Source organism: Episyrphus balteatus, chromosome 3, assembly GCF_945859705.1.
Source record: "Episyrphus balteatus chromosome 3, idEpiBalt1.1, whole genome shotgun sequence".
NCBI lineage: Eukaryota > Metazoa > Arthropoda > Insecta > Diptera > Syrphidae > Episyrphus > Episyrphus balteatus.
Window position 1 is genome coordinate 38,744,332 of NC_079136.1, and position 21,720 is coordinate 38,766,051.

The 21,720-nt window shown below is 31.2% G+C and overlaps 2 protein-coding genes across 3 annotated transcripts in view; one reads left to right on the forward strand and one right to left on the reverse strand.

Moving 5' to 3' along the window:
• The window catches only part of LOC129913476 (Y+L amino acid transporter 2), a 53,260-nt gene extending 47,542 nt beyond the window's left edge, over positions 1-5,718 (forward strand). For both annotated transcript variants that reach the window (XM_055992173.1, XM_055992172.1), the window contains exons 7-10: positions 12-241; positions 320-572; positions 1,150-1,211; positions 5,065-5,718. In XM_055992173.1, coding sequence (XP_055848148.1) covers positions 12-241; positions 320-572; positions 1,150-1,211; positions 5,065-5,067 — 548 coding nt within the window. In that variant the 3' untranslated portion in view covers positions 5,068-5,718. The remainder of the gene's footprint in view (positions 1-11; positions 242-319; positions 573-1,149; positions 1,212-5,064) is intronic.
• Positions 5,719-8,770: 3,052 nt separating this feature from the next.
• LOC129913466 (eIF-2-alpha kinase GCN2) lies at positions 8,771-21,370 on the reverse strand. The gene is made up of 14 exons (XM_055992159.1): positions 21,063-21,370; positions 20,753-20,922; positions 14,909-16,024; positions 14,546-14,843; positions 14,302-14,487; positions 12,290-12,408; positions 12,055-12,231; positions 11,786-11,994; positions 11,436-11,719; positions 11,122-11,379; positions 10,328-11,065; positions 9,532-10,269; positions 9,300-9,469; positions 8,771-9,225 (listed from the first exon to the last, which is right to left on the reverse strand). Exons 1-14 carry the CDS (start codon positions 21,129-21,131, stop codon positions 9,096-9,098), a joined length of 4,662 nt encoding a protein of 1,553 aa, XP_055848134.1. The 5' UTR covers positions 21,132-21,370; the 3' UTR covers positions 8,771-9,095.
• Positions 21,371-21,720: the final 350 nt, after the last annotated feature.

The window sequence follows — 21,720 nt, forward strand, 5'->3', positions numbered from 1 at the left end:
TTTTCTATCAGTTTTTGTTGCACTATCAACTTTTGGAGCTGTCAACGGAATCCTCTTAACTTCATCACGACTCTTCTATGCCGGAGCATGCGAAGGACAAATGCCAGAGATTCTTACAATGATTCAAATACAACGATTCACTCCAACCCCAGCTGTTCTAGTGATGGCACTCCTCTCTATGTTGTACCTTACAAGCTCTAACATCTTTGCGCTGATTAATTATGTCGGATTTGCCACATGGGTAAGTTGACAAATTGGATCTGAAGGAAGAGAAGAAAAGTTTCCTTATGTTTCTATTATTTTTTTCTTGTGTTCTTAGTTGAGTATTGGTGTGTCAGTTCTTTGCCTGCCATGGTTGAGATGGGCTCAACCCAACTTGCCACGACCAATTCGTGTGCCCCTTGTCTTCCCTATTGTGTATTTACTTGCCACTTTGTTCGTCACTCTTGTTCCAATGTATGCCAGTCCCGTGGAGACTGGCTATGGTATTTTAATGATTTTGTCCAGTGTGCCAGTTTATCTGGTATTTATTGCGTGGAAAAATAAGCCAATGTGGTTTAATAGGACAATGGGTGAGTTTTGTATTTTATTTAAAAATTCTATAATATTTTGTTTTTTCTTTAACACCAATACCTACACACAAATCTATCATTTTTATTTTTTTGTATATTTTTTATGGGTTGGGGTCGAAATTCTGTATGTTGCAAAATTTTGTATTCAAAATACTGTATGCCAAAATACTGTATGTCAAAATTCTGTATGTGCAAAATGCTGTAGGAACAAAATTCTGAAAGTCAAAATTCTGTATAGCAAAATTCTGGTTGGTCAAAATACTGTATTTCAAAATTCTGTAAATCAAAATTCTGTAAAAATGCTGTAAAAAAATATCGTTTTGATAATGTAAAAAAGTGCGCGCGCACTTTTGCCGTACAGAATTTTACAAAACAGAATTTTGCATGTCAGTATTTTGTTGATACAGTATTTTGACGTACAGAATTTTGTGTTTACAGTATAATGACGTACAGAATTATGGTATTACAGTATTTTGACCCCACAGAATTTTGTCGTACAGAATTTTGACAAGCAGAATTATGACCCGCTCCCTTTTTTATTTATTGTAATTTACAAAAAAAAACACTATTTTTCTAGGTGGATTCACACAAGTTCTTCAAAAAATGATGATGGTTGTTCGACCTAAAACTGCTTCCAAGGTTTTTATTTATTTTTTCTTTTAATTTAATTTATTCTTAAAAAGTTTTGGTTCAGAAAGTTAACAATATAATTTTGCATGTTTAACTAAGCTCTTATTACGCACTTAGTTTAAAATTTGAGGTTAAATTTATTTGCACCTAAAATAGATTTTAATATCGTTCTTATTATTTTACTATAGTAAATCAATTCTTTTTATTTATTTTGTACACTATAGTTTTTGTTGTACATACAAAAACCATTTTATTTATTTCACCCTTAAACAATAATGCATCACTCTTATTACTTTTTTTGTTTTTAAATATCCTTTCAACAAATAAGCCAACTAATAAATGGTTCATATGACATATACCTAGCTCTTTTAATATCTCAAATACCTTGTTATCATCTTAGACCAGTGCCAATAATTTTTGAAAATAAAAAAATTATTAGCAGCAAATGGGTGGTGGGAAAATTTAGGATAAATGGTATATGAAAGGGGAAAAATAAATTGCCCACAAAAAAATTGGGGGAAAAGGGGTGGGTGGGTGAAAAAGTGGGGTGGGTGTCTAAAATTATGGTTTTTTAGGATTTCTGTCAAAATTAGACGTCCGGTCCTATCGAAAAAAGTCAAATGCAAAAGTTGTAGGTAGTATAAATGTCTACAACTTTTACTCAAACAATTTTTTTCTATAACCTCAAAAATATTGAAAAAAAATGCAAAAATACGATTTTTTTATTTTTTATTTTTATCTTTTACAAAAATAGTTGGATTTTAACAAAACTTGGTTAAAAATTACTTTGTTATTTTTTCTATCTATTAAAAATGTTTTTTGAGCAAAAAGTTAATTTTTGGATTTTTGACGAATTTAATTTGAAAAAATAGCCTATTTTTCAATTAAAAAAGTTACCGAAAAAATTTTAGATTTTTGAAAAGTTTGGAATGCAGTTATTTAGCTTAAAACCGTTTTTTAAAGATTGTGTGGAAAAACTATACTTTTGTTTTAGAAAATTTTGAGAAAAATTGAAAAAAACAAAAAAACGATTTTTAAAATTGATTTTTCCGTAAATGAAATTATATCGGCTAGAAATAATTTTCCATTGAAACCAAATTATACTTTTTTAATGGTGATTGACCTTTTTAATTTGGATTTTTAAAGATAGGCCAAACCGTCTCTATGACTTTCAAAATACTGCTTTTTAACTTTTTTACACTTTATCGAAATTGAATAGTTTGCTCATTAATTGAAAGAATTGAATGCAAACCAGCATCAAGGTGCATACTGCATAGGTATCAATTACAGTGGGAAAAACAATAGGTATCTATCACGAGTAAATTTAAAAGATTTGTCAAATGACTTGTATTGGTCCTATATGAGCCTCAACGATTGGACACTAGGGTGGGCCAAAAAAATCGAAATCGTTTTTTTTTCGATATTGTACTCCCAAAAACACCTCTTGAATATACACACCAAATATGAGCTCTTGATATTAATGGGAAGATCCTCCGCTTCGCAGTTTTCCATTTTTACATCAAGCTTCTACGGAAAAATTGATTTATTGAAAATTAATTGACTTTTTAGCAAATTTTTTTTACATATTCTTGTAGAAAATTGAACGCTCTACAAAAAAGGCCTCGTACACTTTTTTCAATTATTTTATCTAACCGTTTAGTAGATATTTAAGGTCCAAAAATCGAGAAAATCTTTAAAAATTCGTTTTTTGTTCTTAATTTTGTAAAAAATTGAAAAATTATAATAACACTGGTCAACAAGGTTTTTGCCTCAACAACCAAAATATACTTTTCTAGTAGTTTTTGATGTGCTGAACTCGAATCTGAAGTAAAAAAAATTGTTATTGGCCTCCGTTTTTGAAATATTACCGTTAGAAAATGTCAAAAAACGTAATTTCGGCTGTTTTCGAGGCTATGTTTTTATGTGGGGTAGTTCATTATGAATTAATTTGTATTCGAGTTCAGTAACCCAAAAACCTTCAGAAAAGTATATTTTGGCTCTTGTGGCATAAATTCTGTGATCAGTGACTTAAACTTTAGATTAAGTTTAGTTTCTCTTTGGCTTATTAACTGAAACTTAAGATATCTCGAGCAATAAAAGAGAAATCGGGAAAATTTAAACAGGTTTTGAAAGAAGACTATCTGTTGACCAGTGCCGATGCCTTCAAAAACATTAAAAAGTACAAAAAAATCATAGTAGGATGAAACCCATTGGAAAACGAGGGGAATATGATAAGAATGAAAGGAAAAATAAATTACGGGCGAGCCGAGTTCGGGAAGTGGGTGGGTTGAGTTTTTAATGGTAAAAAATGGTATATCTCGATTTCCGGCAAAACTACAAATCCTATAGAAAAAAGTTGTATGGCAAAGTTGTAGGTAATAAAAAAATCTACAACTTTTGTATCAACAATTTTCTCACATAACCTCAAAATTTATGTAAAAAATTCAAAAAACCGAGTTTTTGGTTTTTTATTTTTATCTTTTTCAAAAACAAAAATTTTTCTACGAAATTTGGTGAAAACTTACCTTATTATGTCCCAAATACACTGTAATTTATTTGATTTAAAATATTAATTTGTTCACCTTATTTTGACTTAATACCAAAAAAACACCCTAATTTTCAATCGAAAATTCACGTGTCAAAATATCAGCTTTTTCAAAAAGTCGGTGGGCATTGCGTTCGTTAAAATGTCTATTTTATGATGGTGTAAGAAAAATTTTACATTAGTATACTATAGAACATGTTCTAGTAAAATTCAAAAAATTAAAAAAGCTTGAATTCGAAAAAAAAATGTTTATCATTGTTTACAATTTTGGCCTATTTATTCAAATTTACACTTTAATTACCCAAAAAACGTAAGATTAATCAATGTTCCATGAGAACATTGATTAATTTAATTTAATTTATTTTTCCTTTAATTTTCATCATATTCACCTCCTTTTCCAATGGGTTTCATTCTACTATGATTTTTTTTGGTTTCAAAAATTATCGACCCTGGTCTATTCTTATTATCACCGTTACAAATTTGTTTATAGTGAATTACCCCACATAAAAACAGAACCTCGAAAGCAGCCAAAATGACGATTTTAGCATTTTATAACGGTAATATTTCAAAAACGGAGGCCAATAAAATTTTTCTGACTTCAGATTCGGATTCAGCACCCAACTACTAGAAAAGTATATGTTGGTTCTTGTGGCAAAAAAAAAGTTAAATTTTGCTGACCAGTGTAATCAAACGCGCATGACATATTGTTGTAGGAAACAGATTGCTCCACAAAAAAGGTCTTATTAACCTTTTTCATTAAAAAAAATTACAAAAAAAAATTTTTACTTTTAAAAATTTTCCAATTCACTGATACTTCATTATTTTCAAATTAACAAAATGTATTAAGCGTTCTAAAAAAAATTCTTTGGCATCAAATTGAAGATATTCGTATCCAAATCGCAATGCATACATTGATCGATTTTTGAAAATAATTTTTTTTTTTTCACTAGCATAGTTTGTTTGTGATTTTGCGAGCAGATAAAAATATTATTTACAGTACCCATATTTGTAAATATGTAAATTGTAAAAAACTCAGTTAACTCAATGTCAATAGTCGTAGGAAAGTAAATTTGATCTCCAACAAGGTGCAATTTTTAAAATTGCTTTTAAAAATGTATCATGTCATAAAATTATAGTTACAAAATTAGGCATGATTATGAATGCGTAAGTTCTCGCAGGGGTAAGCTTAAAATTTTATAAAGTTACAGCAAGTTAAGAGATTTAATAACAAAGAAAAATAGAACGAAGCATGTACTAACCAGTTAATACCATACAATTTATATCTAATTTATTTTTATCTCTTTTTTTCCTTTTCAGTAAATGTTACAATTTTCCTGCAAAAGATGCTCATGGTTTTAGGAAAGACCAAACCAGCTCAGGTGTAAACATAAATTGAATATAAAACTGATACCTACAATTAATTATTTAATTAAGATTTAGTTGCTTGTTGTTAAACAAAAAAAAAAAAAAAAAAAAACATTATAATAAATCCAATATAAATATTTAAAAAAAAAAAAAACATATTTCATACAAGAAAAAAAAAAGCGAATGTCGTAAAATATTTAATTCTTTTTTATTCATTTAAATATCTATATCTGTAATTGATTTTAATTAATTCACTGCATTTTTTAAGATAATAGCACCCACATGCATTCAAAATGTAAAACTCAATGCTAAGCATTTTCTTTTTTAATATTAAACAATAACATAATATACAAATAGATTTACATCATGTTTATAAAATTTATTTTTAAATTAATATTTAGGTTTAAAAATGAACAACTTTTTTTCTAAAATAGGTTAATTTTTTTTTAATTAAGAGAATATTAATTTTAAAAATTAAAAATGATCATTACATTTCCTAAAATTATATATTTTATAATAATATTATAAAACATACATTTACTTTAAGTTTACAATTTTAATTATTTCTTTTTACTGTTATTTTTAATAAATTTTTATTTAATCGAAGATTTACAAGTTTTTTCGTTTTTATTGCTTCTGCACCATCAATTTTGTTCTATTTAAGACAAACCATTTTACAAACATGCATTCTTGGTTAAAATAAAAAACAAACATTACAGATAAAAAGAAGTCACATATGTAAATAAAGTGGTTGCTTTTAATATTTTAAGAAAAGACCTTGAAGTATGTATATTGGAGATATCAATCAAAAATTAACATTAATGGAATGAAATTTTTGCCAAACCGTCCAAGGTCTTGTCCAAACAAATAGAAAAATCTGGTAACTTGAGTTATTCAAATGATTTCGAACCCCAGACCGCTTGTCATTAGTTTCCAAAACCGATTAAAGTAGTTTCCGATATCCCTTGGTTCTCTAAGGTTCCGTCTTCTTTACGTTTCGAAACTGGTAGGCTGGCTTTAGAAGACCATCTATGCTGGAGCATCCTCGTCAACTCGCTCGTTGTGGTCGCCTTAGCATCCGTGTTTTATCACATCTTGTGTAATGGAAGCTTCCTAGGTTGGTACATTTAAAAAAACCGCATAGTTTTCCATGCCTTCAAACACCTCAGTAAATTCCTTGCCAATACCTGATTTGAAACGTGTTTGATTTCTTTCTCCGACAATAAAAACCCCGATTGGCGGGAGTATGAAACAAAAATTTTTATAAAGGTTTATCACTCTAATAACTTAATTGTGTTGAAATATGAAAAAAACCGTAAGCTTACTTCAGATGTTAGAGTCTTTGGTATAAAATTATCTACAATTTAAAATGAATTTTTTTTTTAACTTCAGGAAGTATTTTCTGTAATCTTTCATTTGTGTTAATTTTTCTGTCCTGAATTAATTAGAATTATTTTCTTTAATTAGAAAATACAATTATTCACTTCACCGGCATACAAATTTTGGGATGTAATTTAGAATATTTTTTACCAAAACCACTTACTTAATAAAATCTTATGCATTTGTTAATTTATTAATTTAATTTCAAAAAATTATTCGATATACATAGATTCGAGATATATGCTTACCAAAAAATCTTCAAGCTTGTAGAAATTATAGCATACTTCTGTATTTGCAAAAAAAATAACTGCCACTTAAAAAAAAACTAGAATCTAGAATTTATACATGACCAAATAAAAAAAAAAGAAAATTGCCGGCTAAAAATATGCAAATGATAAATTTCCTTTCAATAATTTGAACTTTTTATAACAACATATCAGAAATTGAGTTCAAACTGTTGATCTTAACCCGATATCCTTTCTAAGCCTATCTATCAAAAGGCGTTATAATTTCAAAAATTACTTTTTCTTTTTAATTTATTAATTTAATAATGAGTATTATTACATTTATATGTATAAATATAGATGGAATATGTATGTATATGTTGTTAAAATGTTACATATTGGCACAAATAAAAAAAATGTTTAATTATGTATCTGACGAACTGTTTAAAAAATCGAAAAGAATTTATCATTATACTCGTAATAAATTATAATAAAGATTTGTTGACAATAATATTATTATACCTATATATAGTATATAATTATACCTATGTACTTGTTTTAAATTTAAAACTATTACAATCTATGTATATGTAAAAATATTATATTATATATAAATGTATTTATATGTATTCTATAATATAAATAAACATGATTTCAAAAATAAGAAACTAAATTTTCAATTCGGCATTCAAATTTTTAGAAGGATGATAATTTTTTTAATTAACAGTAGGTAGATATATAGAATATAACGTATAACTTTAAGAGCCCCCGCACACTACAAACTTTCAATCGGCCGACAGTTTAATCGGTCTCTTAATCAGAATGCAAATGAGTGAGAGTGCGCACATTACAACGATTAAGTATCGGCCGATCAAAAAGTTTGTTTGATCGAAAAAAAAGTTTGTTTTGCTACACAATTGCCTTCAAACTAAAATATTTCCTAGCGACCCGACTGTTTAGTCGGCTGCCTGTGCTCACACTAGGAGCCCAACCCGACTAAACTAAACTGTCTGAAAGAGACAGAGACAAATTCCCGGTTAAAAAAAATATATTTACATTTGATCGTTATCTTAATTTACGATTTGAATTATTATATAAAAGAAAAAGACGTTTTAAAGATGTTGCCAAACTATATCGGAAGTACAAAAGAACTCTTTTTAAATGTTAAACAAATATACCAAAAACACTCATTTTTCATCTAGATTGAGGTTTTCGAAATCTACTGGGGGTCTATTACGTAATACAAAACGAGCGGCAAGTCAACAATACTAAAGTAAACGATAGTCAGGACAAAGAGCGATCATGTCAAACTAAACCGAAAAAAATATTTTTTTGAGGCTCACATGAATTCTACCAGCAAAACGTCGGCTAAACCAGAAAAGTGTGTAACAATTCCATTTTAGCAAATTTTATAGGAGAGCAAAAAAACAAAATCGTTTTGAAGGCATTTGTATGAGTTTTCATTTTCTAATTTGCTAATAAAATAAAAACTATGAACTTTAAAGGGATTCTCAGTTTAAGGAATGGTAGATATAAGGTTTGTTTAACAGATGGCATTCAAATCTAATTTTCAGAAAATTTGAAGTTACACACTTTTCTGGTTTCACCGACGAAAAGCAATAATATTGTGACAGCAATAATATATGTGTAGTCGCATTTCAACGAAAACGAAGTAGTTTTAACGATAATCGTTTTACAAAATAGGGCTCCTGGTACCTGACATTATTAGATCGTTAATGTTCTTAGTTAAAATTCAATGTATAATCCTGCCTTTCTCTGAAACTTGATGTGTATTTAAAAATCATCCTTTTTAGTTTACAGAATAAATAACATGAAATAAAGAAAAGATTATTATTTTCACCAGAAGAACTCGTGGTTCACAACCTCATATTAATGCCCCACAACGTTCAAGAAATGCAATTCTCTCTCCCTAAACTTTAAAACGGTCTGCTTTCAATCTTCATTTTCCAAATTAAAAAATAAAACAACTCATATAGTATTTACATACATATTTACAATATAATAATTTTTCAATTTTAATTAGTATTTGTAGATGTTTTGTGGTAACAAAAATAATGCAAAAAATAAATGACAAAATACTCATATATCAAGGATTTAAAAGTATAATTATTACAATTATTCACTTTTTTTTTAAGTTTTGAACTTTCATTTTGTTAATCTTAAAGAAGGGAATAGGTACTTTAAAATTACTTCGAGCATACAAAAAAATAAGGAAACATACAATATTAAATAATTTTAATCTTACAAATTACATTGACGCGAGGGAGAGATTACCAAAATTATAAAAGAAAATAAAGAAATTAATTTCAAACGACACGATAACTTTCAGTTTAACATTTCGTTGCTTGAGAGATTAAATTAAATGATCACTCGATAATATGAATCGCTGATGCTGTACAAGGCCACAATGGGAGTGTTATTTTTTTCAGACAATACATCAATTATTTCATCAAAAATCGTTGATATATAGCGTCTATGTTTAGGAAATCTAAAAAAAAAAAAAAAAACAATAAATAAAATTTGTAAATAAGCAAACAAATTGGATTTTTTTTTAAACCGAACCTTTCTATCACAATATTCAGTTCAAGTTCAGTCTCTTTCTTTGTGACTTCTCGTGGATTTATAGCACCGACGATGGCATTTATAGCTGTTGTTGGTAATTCCACAACAAGGACGGTAAAATCTTCATTTTTTCCAAATTGCAAAAGTGTCGTTGTCATTTGTTGAGTTACCTAAAAAATAAACAAAAAAATTATAGATCTAAATGGCTTTAAAATAAACAAATTTCATTTACATGATTCTCATAACGTCGTCGAAAATTTGCAGTCATCTTTTCGTGAGTCATGAAGGTAACTTGCACTTTTGGCAGATGACTGAGAATGGCTCCGCTGTTCTTAATACTGGTAGTTGAGGCTGACATACTGAGTCCAGAGAAACTCTGAGTCGTATAGTCTAAAGAATTGTTATCGTTACGCAGGAGTTTTTGTATATATTCAACCAGTTCAACATGGGTTACATGACGTTCTTGGAAACGTTCACGATCCCATGAACGTACGCGAAGCGAACCATTCTCTGCCACTAGAATAACATGAACTGCACCAAGTTCCTTTGCAAGATCTTGAGCTTCTTCTGGTCCAGTTGCCTCTACAATTCCACTACGAATACCAGCAGACCATAAGACTCGCATAATATATGTGACATCCTTCAGAGGTGGCCTAGAGCCAGTTACACAAACTCCAACATCAATAGCTCGACATTCTTCATCAAACTCAGATCCAACTGCAGCGACTAGCTTGTCTAAGGAGAATGATAGACCAGCACCACTTATTCCACGATTCGGGATGTTAACATTGAAGCTTTGAGCTTGTTTTTGAAACTCAATCAACATTGTGTCATAACGTTCACCCACCGCTAGGACAGATGGGCGGGCAGATCGATTTGGTTTTAAATCAGCAATCATTTGCCAAACAATCCCTCCTGAAGATGCTCTTTCAAAACTTATTGGCAACCCGGCACACACATGAATGGGACACTACAAGAAAAGATATTTAAAGAAAAATCCACTTCAAAGACCTTTTTATAAAACTTACAGTTACACCAAGACTCTTTGCAAGCATAACAATAGCTTCTATATCTCGTATGGCACCTTTAGCCAAGGAAGACGCTTCTCCTTTACCACGAACCAAAGATTTCAAAGCTGATTCATCAGCATTATTTCTTTGGCCATTCACAATAAAATCTGCCAGCAACAGATCTATAAGTGCACTAGCACTTGTTTTCGACTTCTCCATAATGGCAGTAACGGCTGAATGGAAATGGAACTTTGACAAACGCCCTTCAATATAATCAAGTATGTTGCCAAAAAGCTCAGAGTACATCGACTTTGGCACATTGCAAAAGATCAGAATAGATCGCAACAAACTAGTATGATTCATTCGTATGCAAATGTTCTTTTCCCTAAGACGGGGAATCTCATTTGTAATCTCATAGGCAACGGAAATAATTTCCGCATCGATTAGATGATTTCCAGGCATTGGCGTTATGATATCGAATGCACACTCGTAATTCTGTTTGGGATGGAAGTTGAAGACTTTCTTTTCGCGATAGACCCTATCGACTGAGTATCGTCGGATCATATTCACTCCGCTCATGGCAATGTGTCGGGCGAAGGGAACTCTCAGATCACTTGGCAATACAACAACTCCACCAGAATGTGTCATAAGTTTAACTGGATTTAACCAAACGCTAGTGTTTTTGGAGAATGGCGAGAGAAGTGGTGTATCCACTTCGATGGCTCCGTGTTTTCGAAATAGATTTACAACTTTTGACTAAATACAAACATATTAAATCAATAGGGTCCCAAAGATATACTCTTCATTTTTACCTTAACAAATTCAATTGCTGGATTAAGTGAAACCAATCCCAGATGATAGGTATGCTCAAGTACTTCGTCACTCTCTTGCTGTAGACAACGGGCAACTAAATGCTTATAGGCTTTACTTTGAGGATTGGCGAGAGCATGTCGCAGCATTTCTTGAAGTTCATTTGCCTCTAATTGTGCTGGTGGTACAAGATCTGAGGCCAATAGCTCTTCGGCGGTGGGTCGTTGGCATGGTTCATGGGTAAGCAGCCATCGAATTATCTAAATAAAAATTCTTATAGAAAATATCCTGCATTTTGTTTATTAATCAGTCTAACTTGTATAGTCTTCTCGTACTTTGGATCCTTGAGCATACTTTCTGGGATGATAATGCTTGGAGTTCGCAGTGATAAAATAGTCTTAGCACGTTCCATGCCAGTTTCAAATGGTGGCTGACTCATTTCGAAAAGAATGATACCTAAAGTGTACATATCTACTTTTTGGCCATAGGTAGATTTGGAAGCATTTCCTGTTAGCTCTGGAGCAACATAGAGTGTTGTACCTACTTTTCCGGTGCCTGTTCCTTCTTCAGTGGTTGGAGCATGAGAATGAGTGACATGTTCTGAACAAACAAACAAAACAAATCAATTAAAAAAGAACGAAAAGTTTAAAGTTTAATTCCACTCACCTTGAGCTTGTAAAGCCAAGAAACTTGTAGTCGCCAGACCAAAGTCACCAATTTTGATTTGATCATGAGAATCCAAAAATATATTTACAGGTTTTAAATCTCGATGGATCATACCTTGTTGATGGATATGGGATAGGCCTTCAGCGATTTCTCTAAATAATCGCCACAATCGATCTGTATCTTCATACAAGTTGTCATCAATTGCCGTTCTTTAAAGCAAAATGATATCATTGAAATCTTTTTTTGAATAAAAATTAAATCAAACTCACCTTAGGGTACATTTTTCACAAAATTCCATTTGAATGTACATTACTTGAGCCATTGGCCTAGGGGAAGCACTTTTTTCAACAGTTTCATCAGAGGATTCTTCTTCGTAGACGGCAACTTCTCCATTTGAATGAACAAATTCAATGCCATCACTGTCTGAATCATCATCAATTGTTGGCCTAAAAGAGAAGAAGGGGTATTAGTGAATACAAAATTTATGATAGAATTGGAACTCACATAAAACCTTTCCAAATGCTAGAGGAACTCTCGTCCATTTCCTGAATTGATGGTTGAATTGACGCTTTAGGTTTTGTACTTTCAAGACTTGCTGACCAATCACCAGACACACTTTTATCCTAAATAATAGATTGGACATTTAAACATACAGGAGACAAAGCTTAATGACCTTTATGTTTTTTGTAGGAATTGGGTATGCACTGACCAGGGCCTAGGTATCGCAAATATGTTTCCCGACAATAAACACTATTACCATGTAATTTAAAAACTATCCGGAGCCTTCTCTAAAATGAAGTAAGATTAGATTAAACATCGGATTACCAATTGCTGGCATTTCCAGCATATTAGAATTTTTTCCGGTGTTTGAGTTGAGTTGACTTTACAACATCGGAATTTTACGCCTTTTAATCTGATATCCTCTTAACGAATATAATTGCATGCGGTTGCTGTATTCAAAACAAACACCCAAAAACTGAATACCGAAAGACTAAATGACATTAACTGACAGTACTCATAAAAGTAAAAGGCAAACTTTCATTCGGTAGCTCAGAATTTATTTTCTTTGAAAACCTTTTGTGTACTTATTTACAATATATTCAGGTGCCCACAAAAGAGAAAAATGTGCTTGGTTTTACTAAAACAAACTTTGGAAGGGTTAAAAAACAAAATAGTTTTTAACTAATTAGCAAAGATTATGCATGATTATGATCCTGATATTAGAAAAAAATTTATTATTTTTCGAATCCTTGAAAATAAAGTTTATGTTCATCAACGAATAGATCTAAATTTGTTTACATATTTATCGCAGAAATGGTAAAAAATCGCAGTTAAATTTTTTTACCATTCAATTTTTGTATCGCAGAAATGGTCAAAAAAAATTTTATAATAAATGAAATATTTTTTTTGCCACTTTACTGAAAAGTTAATACATTGGTTTTGATATAAATCAACACATTTTTACTTCGTAAGCATGACTTGTTTGGTTAAAGTAATCAAACTGTGCATTCATCATTATCGGTTTAGCAGCGAAAATTAATAAAACTAAAATGATTATCACATGCTGAATTGCTGAACTAATTAAATATACAAAATTTTTAGGAGCAATATCGATTTATTTTTGACATGGTATTCTATAACTCACACAAGTCATCTTCAAGAAGTCAATAAATACTTGGTAAAAGTACGATTTTGGGTGACTCAAACCACGGCAATTAATATTTTTATGGCAACCCGAAAAGTAATGTGTTGTCCAACCTTCTTTTCTAAATAAGTTCAACTTCAACGAACATCAACGGCTGGTGTTCAGAACAAAATTTTTTTTAATAAGCACTATAAAGTTGTACTTTTTATTTAACTTTACAGAGAAGTACGAAAGGTTTTCGAAATAATAATAATCGGTCGGTGCAGCTGTGCGTCCATCTGTATTCTGTACACATTTCTGGGGCCTTAACGGATGGACGGATTTTCTTCAAATTTGGTATAGATCGTATTTATTGCAGTTTTTAATTGTAATTCCGATGCAGCCGCGGATTTTATTTATTCTGGACAGAGGTATAGAACAGGCTAACTAAAACAAAGCAACAACGAGAACAATTCTTCATTCTGAGTGCAGTTCTCTTGAATTGCAATTAAAAGCCCTGTATTTTGCAGTACTGATGTAAACTTACTTTTATAAACTCGATTTTTTTTTGTTTTAATTTCACTTAAAATAACCTTTTCCCCACCAAAATCTAAAGAGTCTATGTTTTTACAGGTTCTTAAATTATTTTTAAGGTAATGAAAGTTGAAAACGAATTTTTTTGAGTTTTGGTGAACGAAAAACGTTGTCACGCAACAGAAATTTTTTCTAAAAACGACGAATTCGGATTCGCAAGATCTCAAAACGTATTGAAATTTTCAATTTAGTAAATCAAACTGAATTGAATAACTTCCAATGGGGAGTTAAGAATGTTTTTTTTTTAAGATGCATGTCCACATAAATAATATTGTTACAAACTACAAATGAAGCTTACCATTTCTTCCATATCAGCATCAGTTGCACTCTCAATCCAACTATTAAAATATCTCACAACATTCTCATGATTTAAGCGCGAAAGCAATTCAACCTCCCGTGTCATCTTTTTGTACAATTGGCGACTCCTTGCCGGCAGTGGAATACGTTTAATAGCATACTCACGATTATCGAGAATATTTCGTACCTAAAAATCATTCCAAGTAAAACTGCCAATTAGTTTGAGTGAACAAACAGCCAATTACCTTCAAAACATCTCCGAATGCTCCTTTTCCCAAATATTTCAACTCTTCAAATTCAGTTTTAAGACGTGAATGACTTGTAATCAATGTGGGAATAGTAAAAACTGATCTTTCAGCATTGTGCGAAGGCACAGCCAACAAGTCACGTTTATTATTTGTTTCAGGTGCCTTTGGTTTTGGCACATGATTTTTTCCTGTATTATGAATAGCTGCATTTTCTTTCTCATCATGATAAACAGTTGACCTAAGGAAGGGATGCTCAAGAAGTTCCGAAGCTGAAAGTGTACGATCCGAATTGCATCTAACAAAACAAAAAGTAGAAAAAACATTTCAATATTTTCGATATAAGGAATCTTTCAATCATACTTGTCAATAAAATCTCTCATCTCAAATGTTAGAGTGGGCATCAGAGATTCAACTAAAGCTCCCAAAGCCGGCAAATCTCCCTTTGAAGATTTTTGTCCTCCCACCAAGTCCAAGAGGTTAGGAACCAATGAAAAATCCGTACATCGTATTGTTCCTGTATTATCCATAAACACAGTGGAATCAAATAAATGACTATGCGATACGCCTTTGTTATGCAAATAGATTAATGCATCGAGAACACCTCTTGTAACCATTCTCGCTCCATCAATACACCATCCCAGAGACGAAGAAATATTATAGACACTAGTTCCGAGAACAAAATCTTGTGCAAGATACACTTGTACGCCTTCTTTGCGTTTCATGCACAAAACACACTCGTAAGGAATAAGATTCTTATGATTCAACTGGGACAATTGTGCGACTTGCTTCTCAATGGCCGAACACATTTCGTCAATTTTATGACCACCACATTTGGTTTCCACACCCCAGAAACAACTCCCAGCACAGCGTTGTTCAAGTTGAGAGTACTTGATGTTCCATTCGGTTATAAAGAGCAATTGACCATTGTCTACATCGAGGCCAGTATAAGCAATACAACCTTTTGGCGAGTGACCCAGGCAACAACCACGTTTAATTTGTCGCCCAACTCGCTGAAAGTACAATGTTTCGCAACTTCGATGATCCAAACATTTATTGGGATAAGCCAAGCCACGGAAATAGGGCAAAGAGTTTTCTGAACTCTCCGAAGACGATTGATTGCGATTCGATTCACTCATACTGCGACGTGGTTCACCACGTCTTCGAGCTTCGCTTTTGTAAATTTCTTTGCGTCGTTCGACTTCATCCAAACGGTTCTGTCGCTCGAGTGTTTCTTTTTGCATTTTCTGATGGAGTTCTTCTTGTTCTCGTTTTTGTTTTTCCTGAACCATTTCATCGTAGAAACTTCCACGCGGTGGTTTGTTATGTTTCAGAAGGAAAGCCTGCACAGTTTGTGCTAACTCAAATATCATAACTTCACCGCGGAGTTCGACGGATTGTTGGTGCAACATCTTGAGCAATTCATCAATAAGGCTATCCGAGATACCCTTGGTTTCTTCAAGCGATATTTTTGGTGGTCTATAGAGAAGAAAGTAATTACAAAGGTTGTATACAGACGACACACAAATATCTGTTTGTAGACAGGCTACTTATTGCAATCTGTATTGTATACAATTATAGGGTTGTAACTTATCAGTTTGATATGTCACTCAAGTTTCAAGTGGTATAACAGTTATAAATTAGCTTATTAGAAATTAATTGGAAAAATATACGTACTCAAAGGATATCAAGTGGGTGACTGACTTATCTATCTTTTTCATAAATTGGCTAACCAGGTTAAACTCTTCGTCGTCATATCTTTTTTAATCATTAAACACTGCGGTTAACAAGTTTAGATTCTACTTTATTATTTATCATAGGGAAAACATAATGAAAGGCATACTTAGGTCTAATTTTGTAAGCTTTTAAATAAACGCTTTGGTATTCTTCAGGTAACGAGTAGTCTTGACTTGTGTGACGACTTAAAAATCATCCTAAATAATACAGTGCAGGACTGCAGGCCTTAGTCAGAGAAAAAAAACTAGACTACAGAGTAGATTTGTGTATTGTGCAAATACAAGTAAATTTTATACATATGTGTAACGAGAAGAGAGAGAAGAGAATATAGTGGAATTAAGTTTTCTCTCTGTAATATCGCCACCATAACGTATAAAAACGGCAAAAATTCCAAAAAAAAATTTTAAAAAATTCAAATTTTTGATTTATACACAAATTTTTGAATGCAATATTTGAAAAGAATTAAAAACCAATAAAACTGCATTTAAAATTATGTGATAGGTGAAAGCAAAAACTACGAAAACAGCTAATAATTTCAAAAACCGAAATAAAATATAAAAAAATTTTTTAACGGGAAATTTTGAATGTAATCTTTTAAAGGAATTATTTTCCAACCAGAATCAACAAACATTTTAAAAATAGATGATTTAACTCGAGAGAAAAAAAAATTTATGTATGAGTTAAAAATTTCCCATACAAATTTGTATGGGAAAAGTGTGACCTTAGAGGCACGGGTTAATGACCTCCAACAAATTTGTTTTTGCTAAATTCCCCGTATTTAGGCCCTAAAATTTCGACCTGGGGGGTGTCACCCCGAAAACATCACTTTGGGAAATAACGGACACCCTATTGTGCAGTGTTATCATTAGACTTTGTTTTCTACTTATATTGCCTTATGCTTTCTGAAAATTATTCAAATAATGATATGCATTTTTTCACATCTGCTTGGTAAATAATAATGATAAACAAAATGTATACCTAATTTGTTTGGTACAAGGCCCAAAAATACTGGAATCAGAACAGTTTCAAAAAGTTTTTCTTCACAATTTTAGAACTCGACCTAAAATTAGTTTTGAGTTATAATTAGGTATTTTTTTTAGAAATAGGATTACACAAAAGGAAATCTAGAAGTGAAGAAATGAAATTAATGCAAATCGAGTTCCAGTTTTTCCTTCCTCAAACCGAGTATTAAGAGCTAGAACTTTTTCAAGAAATCGGTTGTAATAAAATTAAATTATTTATACAAATTAACAGTTTTAGTTTTTTTCATTTTTATTTTTAAATTCAAAGAACACAATTTTTTCAATTGGATACAAGAAGGCATAGCTTACAAAAAATGTTTTTCTCAAATTTTTTAATATCTTCACTGGGTCTTGTTGGTCTAGCTTTATAAACAAGCGATTACATAATATAGAAATGAATCGGTCATTTCAAAAACTACTTAAGTCCATCAGTTACATATCTGCTGGACTTAGTGCTTTTTGAAATTACCGATTCAAATGTAGGCCGTCGTTATATAAAAAAAGTTTTTAATAGACTGGTATATGGCAGACACCGTTATTTTCGATCATAAAAAATCAAAAAAGTTTTATAAACAATGTCCACGCTAAAAGTCTGTGGCCCCATATAAAACTAAAACCAAAGAAACATACTATCACTTTATATCATCGCAATATATTGTAGATTGTTCGATTATTTTAGAAATACCTTATTCTAAACAATCTACCACCACTATTATACTTCTAACATGATGATTTCTTTTATTTTGTTTTAAAATTAGTTAATTAATTTAAAATATTTCATCAACTTAAAACGTATAAACAAATTTCGTCATTCTTATTTGTTTTAATTTTGTTGAGAACAAAGTTCAATTAGTTACGAACTCCTCCTTCTTCACAATTTTACTTCGAGATTAACAATTTCACAAAAATATCTATTTTTAAAATAGATAAAAAAAAAGAAGAAACAGAAGATAAAAACTTTTGACTTTTTATGATCATCTAAAATTTTGTACAGATATGATACAAAGCAAATCTTTCCCGTTTTAACCAGCTTTTTTGTATTTGTTTTGTATTTAAATATTTGATAATTTTGTTTCATCATAATAATTATTGACTTATCATCCGGTTAAAGCCTTTTGCCGGTTGACAATAAGTCGTGTCGACAAGTTTTTAAGAAAAGGAACTTTGAGGTAAATGTTAAGTTTCAAGAGTTAACATTACGGGCGGAATTCATAGTCGTCACTCAAGTTGAGAAATATCTTAAGCATTCGCTCAAGCGAATCCTTATTCATAGTCAACACTTGAGTCGAAATTTTCGTCAGGTGAATGTCTGAGGAGGATTTTTAAACTGGAGGAAACGCTTAAGTTTTTTTTTTTCAGTCAGTTGACATTAAAACGCAAGTGTCATTGCGAGCGTTTGTTTTTATTATTTAACAATTAAAAGTTGCACTAATTTTATAATAAAATAAATTAATTGCGAATATTTGATTTGAGTTGTACGAGTGGGACGATGAATTCGACGAGTATGTTGGAGAAACGAGTGCGAATTATTAAAAAAAATGTTCTTTTTATGACAGTTAATTCAAATCAGTCAAATTTTCAAGTTTGAGAAAAAATTTTCCTCAAGACAAGATTTTTCTTTGCTCAAGTGACAGCCCTATTTTCAATTCCCTTGAGCGATTGCTTGAAATACATATTTCTCAACTAAGGGCCAATTTATTGAGCCTCCATTAAATTTTGAAATTTATCTTTTTAGTTAACAGCGTTGTTAACTATTGACGCCTTTAAGTATACATTATTAAAAAATTCATTTAATTCACTCTACTTTAGTTAAAATCTTTACTTTTAATGGAAACTTTAAATTTAAAACTCCATTAAAAATATCCTAGGGATTTTTTAGTTTTTGAAAAATAAAACTGTCAAAAGCAGAAATTTGTCAAATCAAATTTTTTTTAATTTGAAGATTTGAAGGAATGAAAATCAATACAAAAAACATAAAAGCTATGGCCCGTAAGTATTTTTGAGCCGTAAAACGCCAGGCGAAAGCAGACAGACGAGAGTAACGATATATGTACCATCAGTGGTAAACAAAGACAAAGTTACAATTGCAATGTTTAGGGATGATTACATTATGTAGCATCTAATTAGTTTTACCTCGTGATTCTTTTGAAATGGAGAAGATCTAGTTTCTGGTAGATCTATTACTATATATGCTTCTTCTGCGCTCGGCGAAGTAGATGAGAAAAATAACAAATGAAGTGTTGTCTATTTAACCCTCATGCCCATAGAAAAAAATATCTGGCGAGTCGTAGTCATTTTAAATTGTAACTTATTTATGGAATAAATACCTATGAATAAATACCTACCATACAAAAATATTCTATTCTGGACTGTTAATGTACATACATAATTTTTGTTTTTATTTAAATGATTTCTTATGAATTTCGCTCTACAAGTAGTCACCATATCAGATCAGTAACTCATTTATTTTTTACTTATTTCGACTATTTAGAAACATCTGAAAAAATTTAATTTTAAAAAGTTCGTGACTGAATATATTTTTCAAATGATGCCACATGTGCTTTCTCTCCTAATAACTCCAGACTTTATATCTGTGTTCAACAACGTTGTTCTGGACTGTTCCGAACAGAAAAGTACAGCTTTTTGCTGTTCATTGATATTTTTCTGTTCTGAACTTTTCTAATTTTCTATTTATAAACGCTGCCTGTACAGTTAGGACAGGGTTATCTGTTGTTGCTTTTGAGTCAGAACAGGTTAGAATAGATTCGTGAGATCTTTCAAATATGTTTGTTGTTTTCTGTTCTGATATTTCGCACAGTACAGGTTCGTCCTGTTCTGATCAATGAAATAAATTTCAGCTTTTGGTAATGCCATCATAGAGCCCTGTCTATAAGTTTTTGTCATTACCATGAGCATAACCTCAACTTTAAAGACACTTTTAATAAGACGTTTTAATGGAAATATTGAACTAGGCATGATTTCAAATAGCTTTATAGATAGATTCTCAAACTGTGAGACGATTATCGTATTTTCGATTATCATTTCAAAAACTACGGAATGACCCCCCTGAAGATTTTTCCGAACTTATGGGTGTGGAGAAAATATCGACTACCTATGGCTTACATTCAAAATAAATCGTAATTCCCCATTTTTAAGTGAGGTAATTCAGAATTTTAAATAAAACCTAATCTAGTGCAGCGCAGTGTACCTCAATCAATTTTGTTGGCGGAAATAATATGATAAGCGAATCGGATGAAATATTTATTTACATTATGGTTCGAACACTTAACTGTGATTCACGGCAAGTATTCAAGTATTTACTACTTTTTTATCTCACAAAAATCGAAGTCTTGTATCAACCCTCCAAACCCAAAATTTTAAAATATGTTTACTCCCAAGGTCAACCACAATAAAATTCATTTTCATCACAAAACAAAACAAAACTTACAATTTAGGATATTTCGCCGGGCAGATGATTCGTAATTTCGTCCTAACATAAGCTTCCCCATTGCCAGAGGAATCTCGCAGCGGGGTCAAGAGGATCCGTATATCTGGAGGCTTCCATCCTCCACCAGCATTTCTGTCACGTAAATCTTCAACATCATTTCCAAATATGCTCTGCAAAAGACCAAAAAACCGAATTAAAGGTTAGAAACTATCAAACAACAACAAAAAACATTGTTATGAGGCAATATGCTTAACCGATTTCATATTTATTCACCTTTTTGTATAATTTTAATTAAAAAATATTCACCTACCTTTATCACTTCGAGTTCCGATATCTGTCGCTCACGAAATGATTCCTTGGTTGCGTTGGTTGTTGCCATTGTGAAGGCAGCGTGGACGCTAAAGGGCGCTTACTCGTGAGCACATATTTATCAACAATTTCCAATTCCAATTAGATTCGAGAAATGTGAAAAGAATAGATAATAGTATTTTGTTTTGTAATAATCTTTTATTTGAGTATATTTGAGAATTGTATGTTTTTGTTTGTTTTTATGCAAAAAAAAAATAAAGCTTCGGCTACACACGAAAAGAAGCACGTCGATTCGATACCGATGTGCGTTTGTTGGAATTTATCATAAAAATTCATTTTGCAAAATGTCAAATTAGCCGAAGATGGCAAAAAAAATGACACACCTGTCAAAATGATAAGGAAAAATGTAGTAGATTAAAGTACGGTGGCAACGAAGTTTGCATTAAGGTGGAAATGCAAGTTTTTTTTTTTTTAATATGATTTTATTTTTAAAGTTTTATTTTCTTTATAAATCAAAATGACCATGAGGCATAAAAAAAATTAATTCTGAGTCCTTTTTGAGAAAGAAAGAAAAAAAATTACTACAATTGACCACAAAAGTACAAATTTTTTCCAATAGCACTTTTCTTTTGTAAAAAAAGAGTTCAAACCTATTTTTA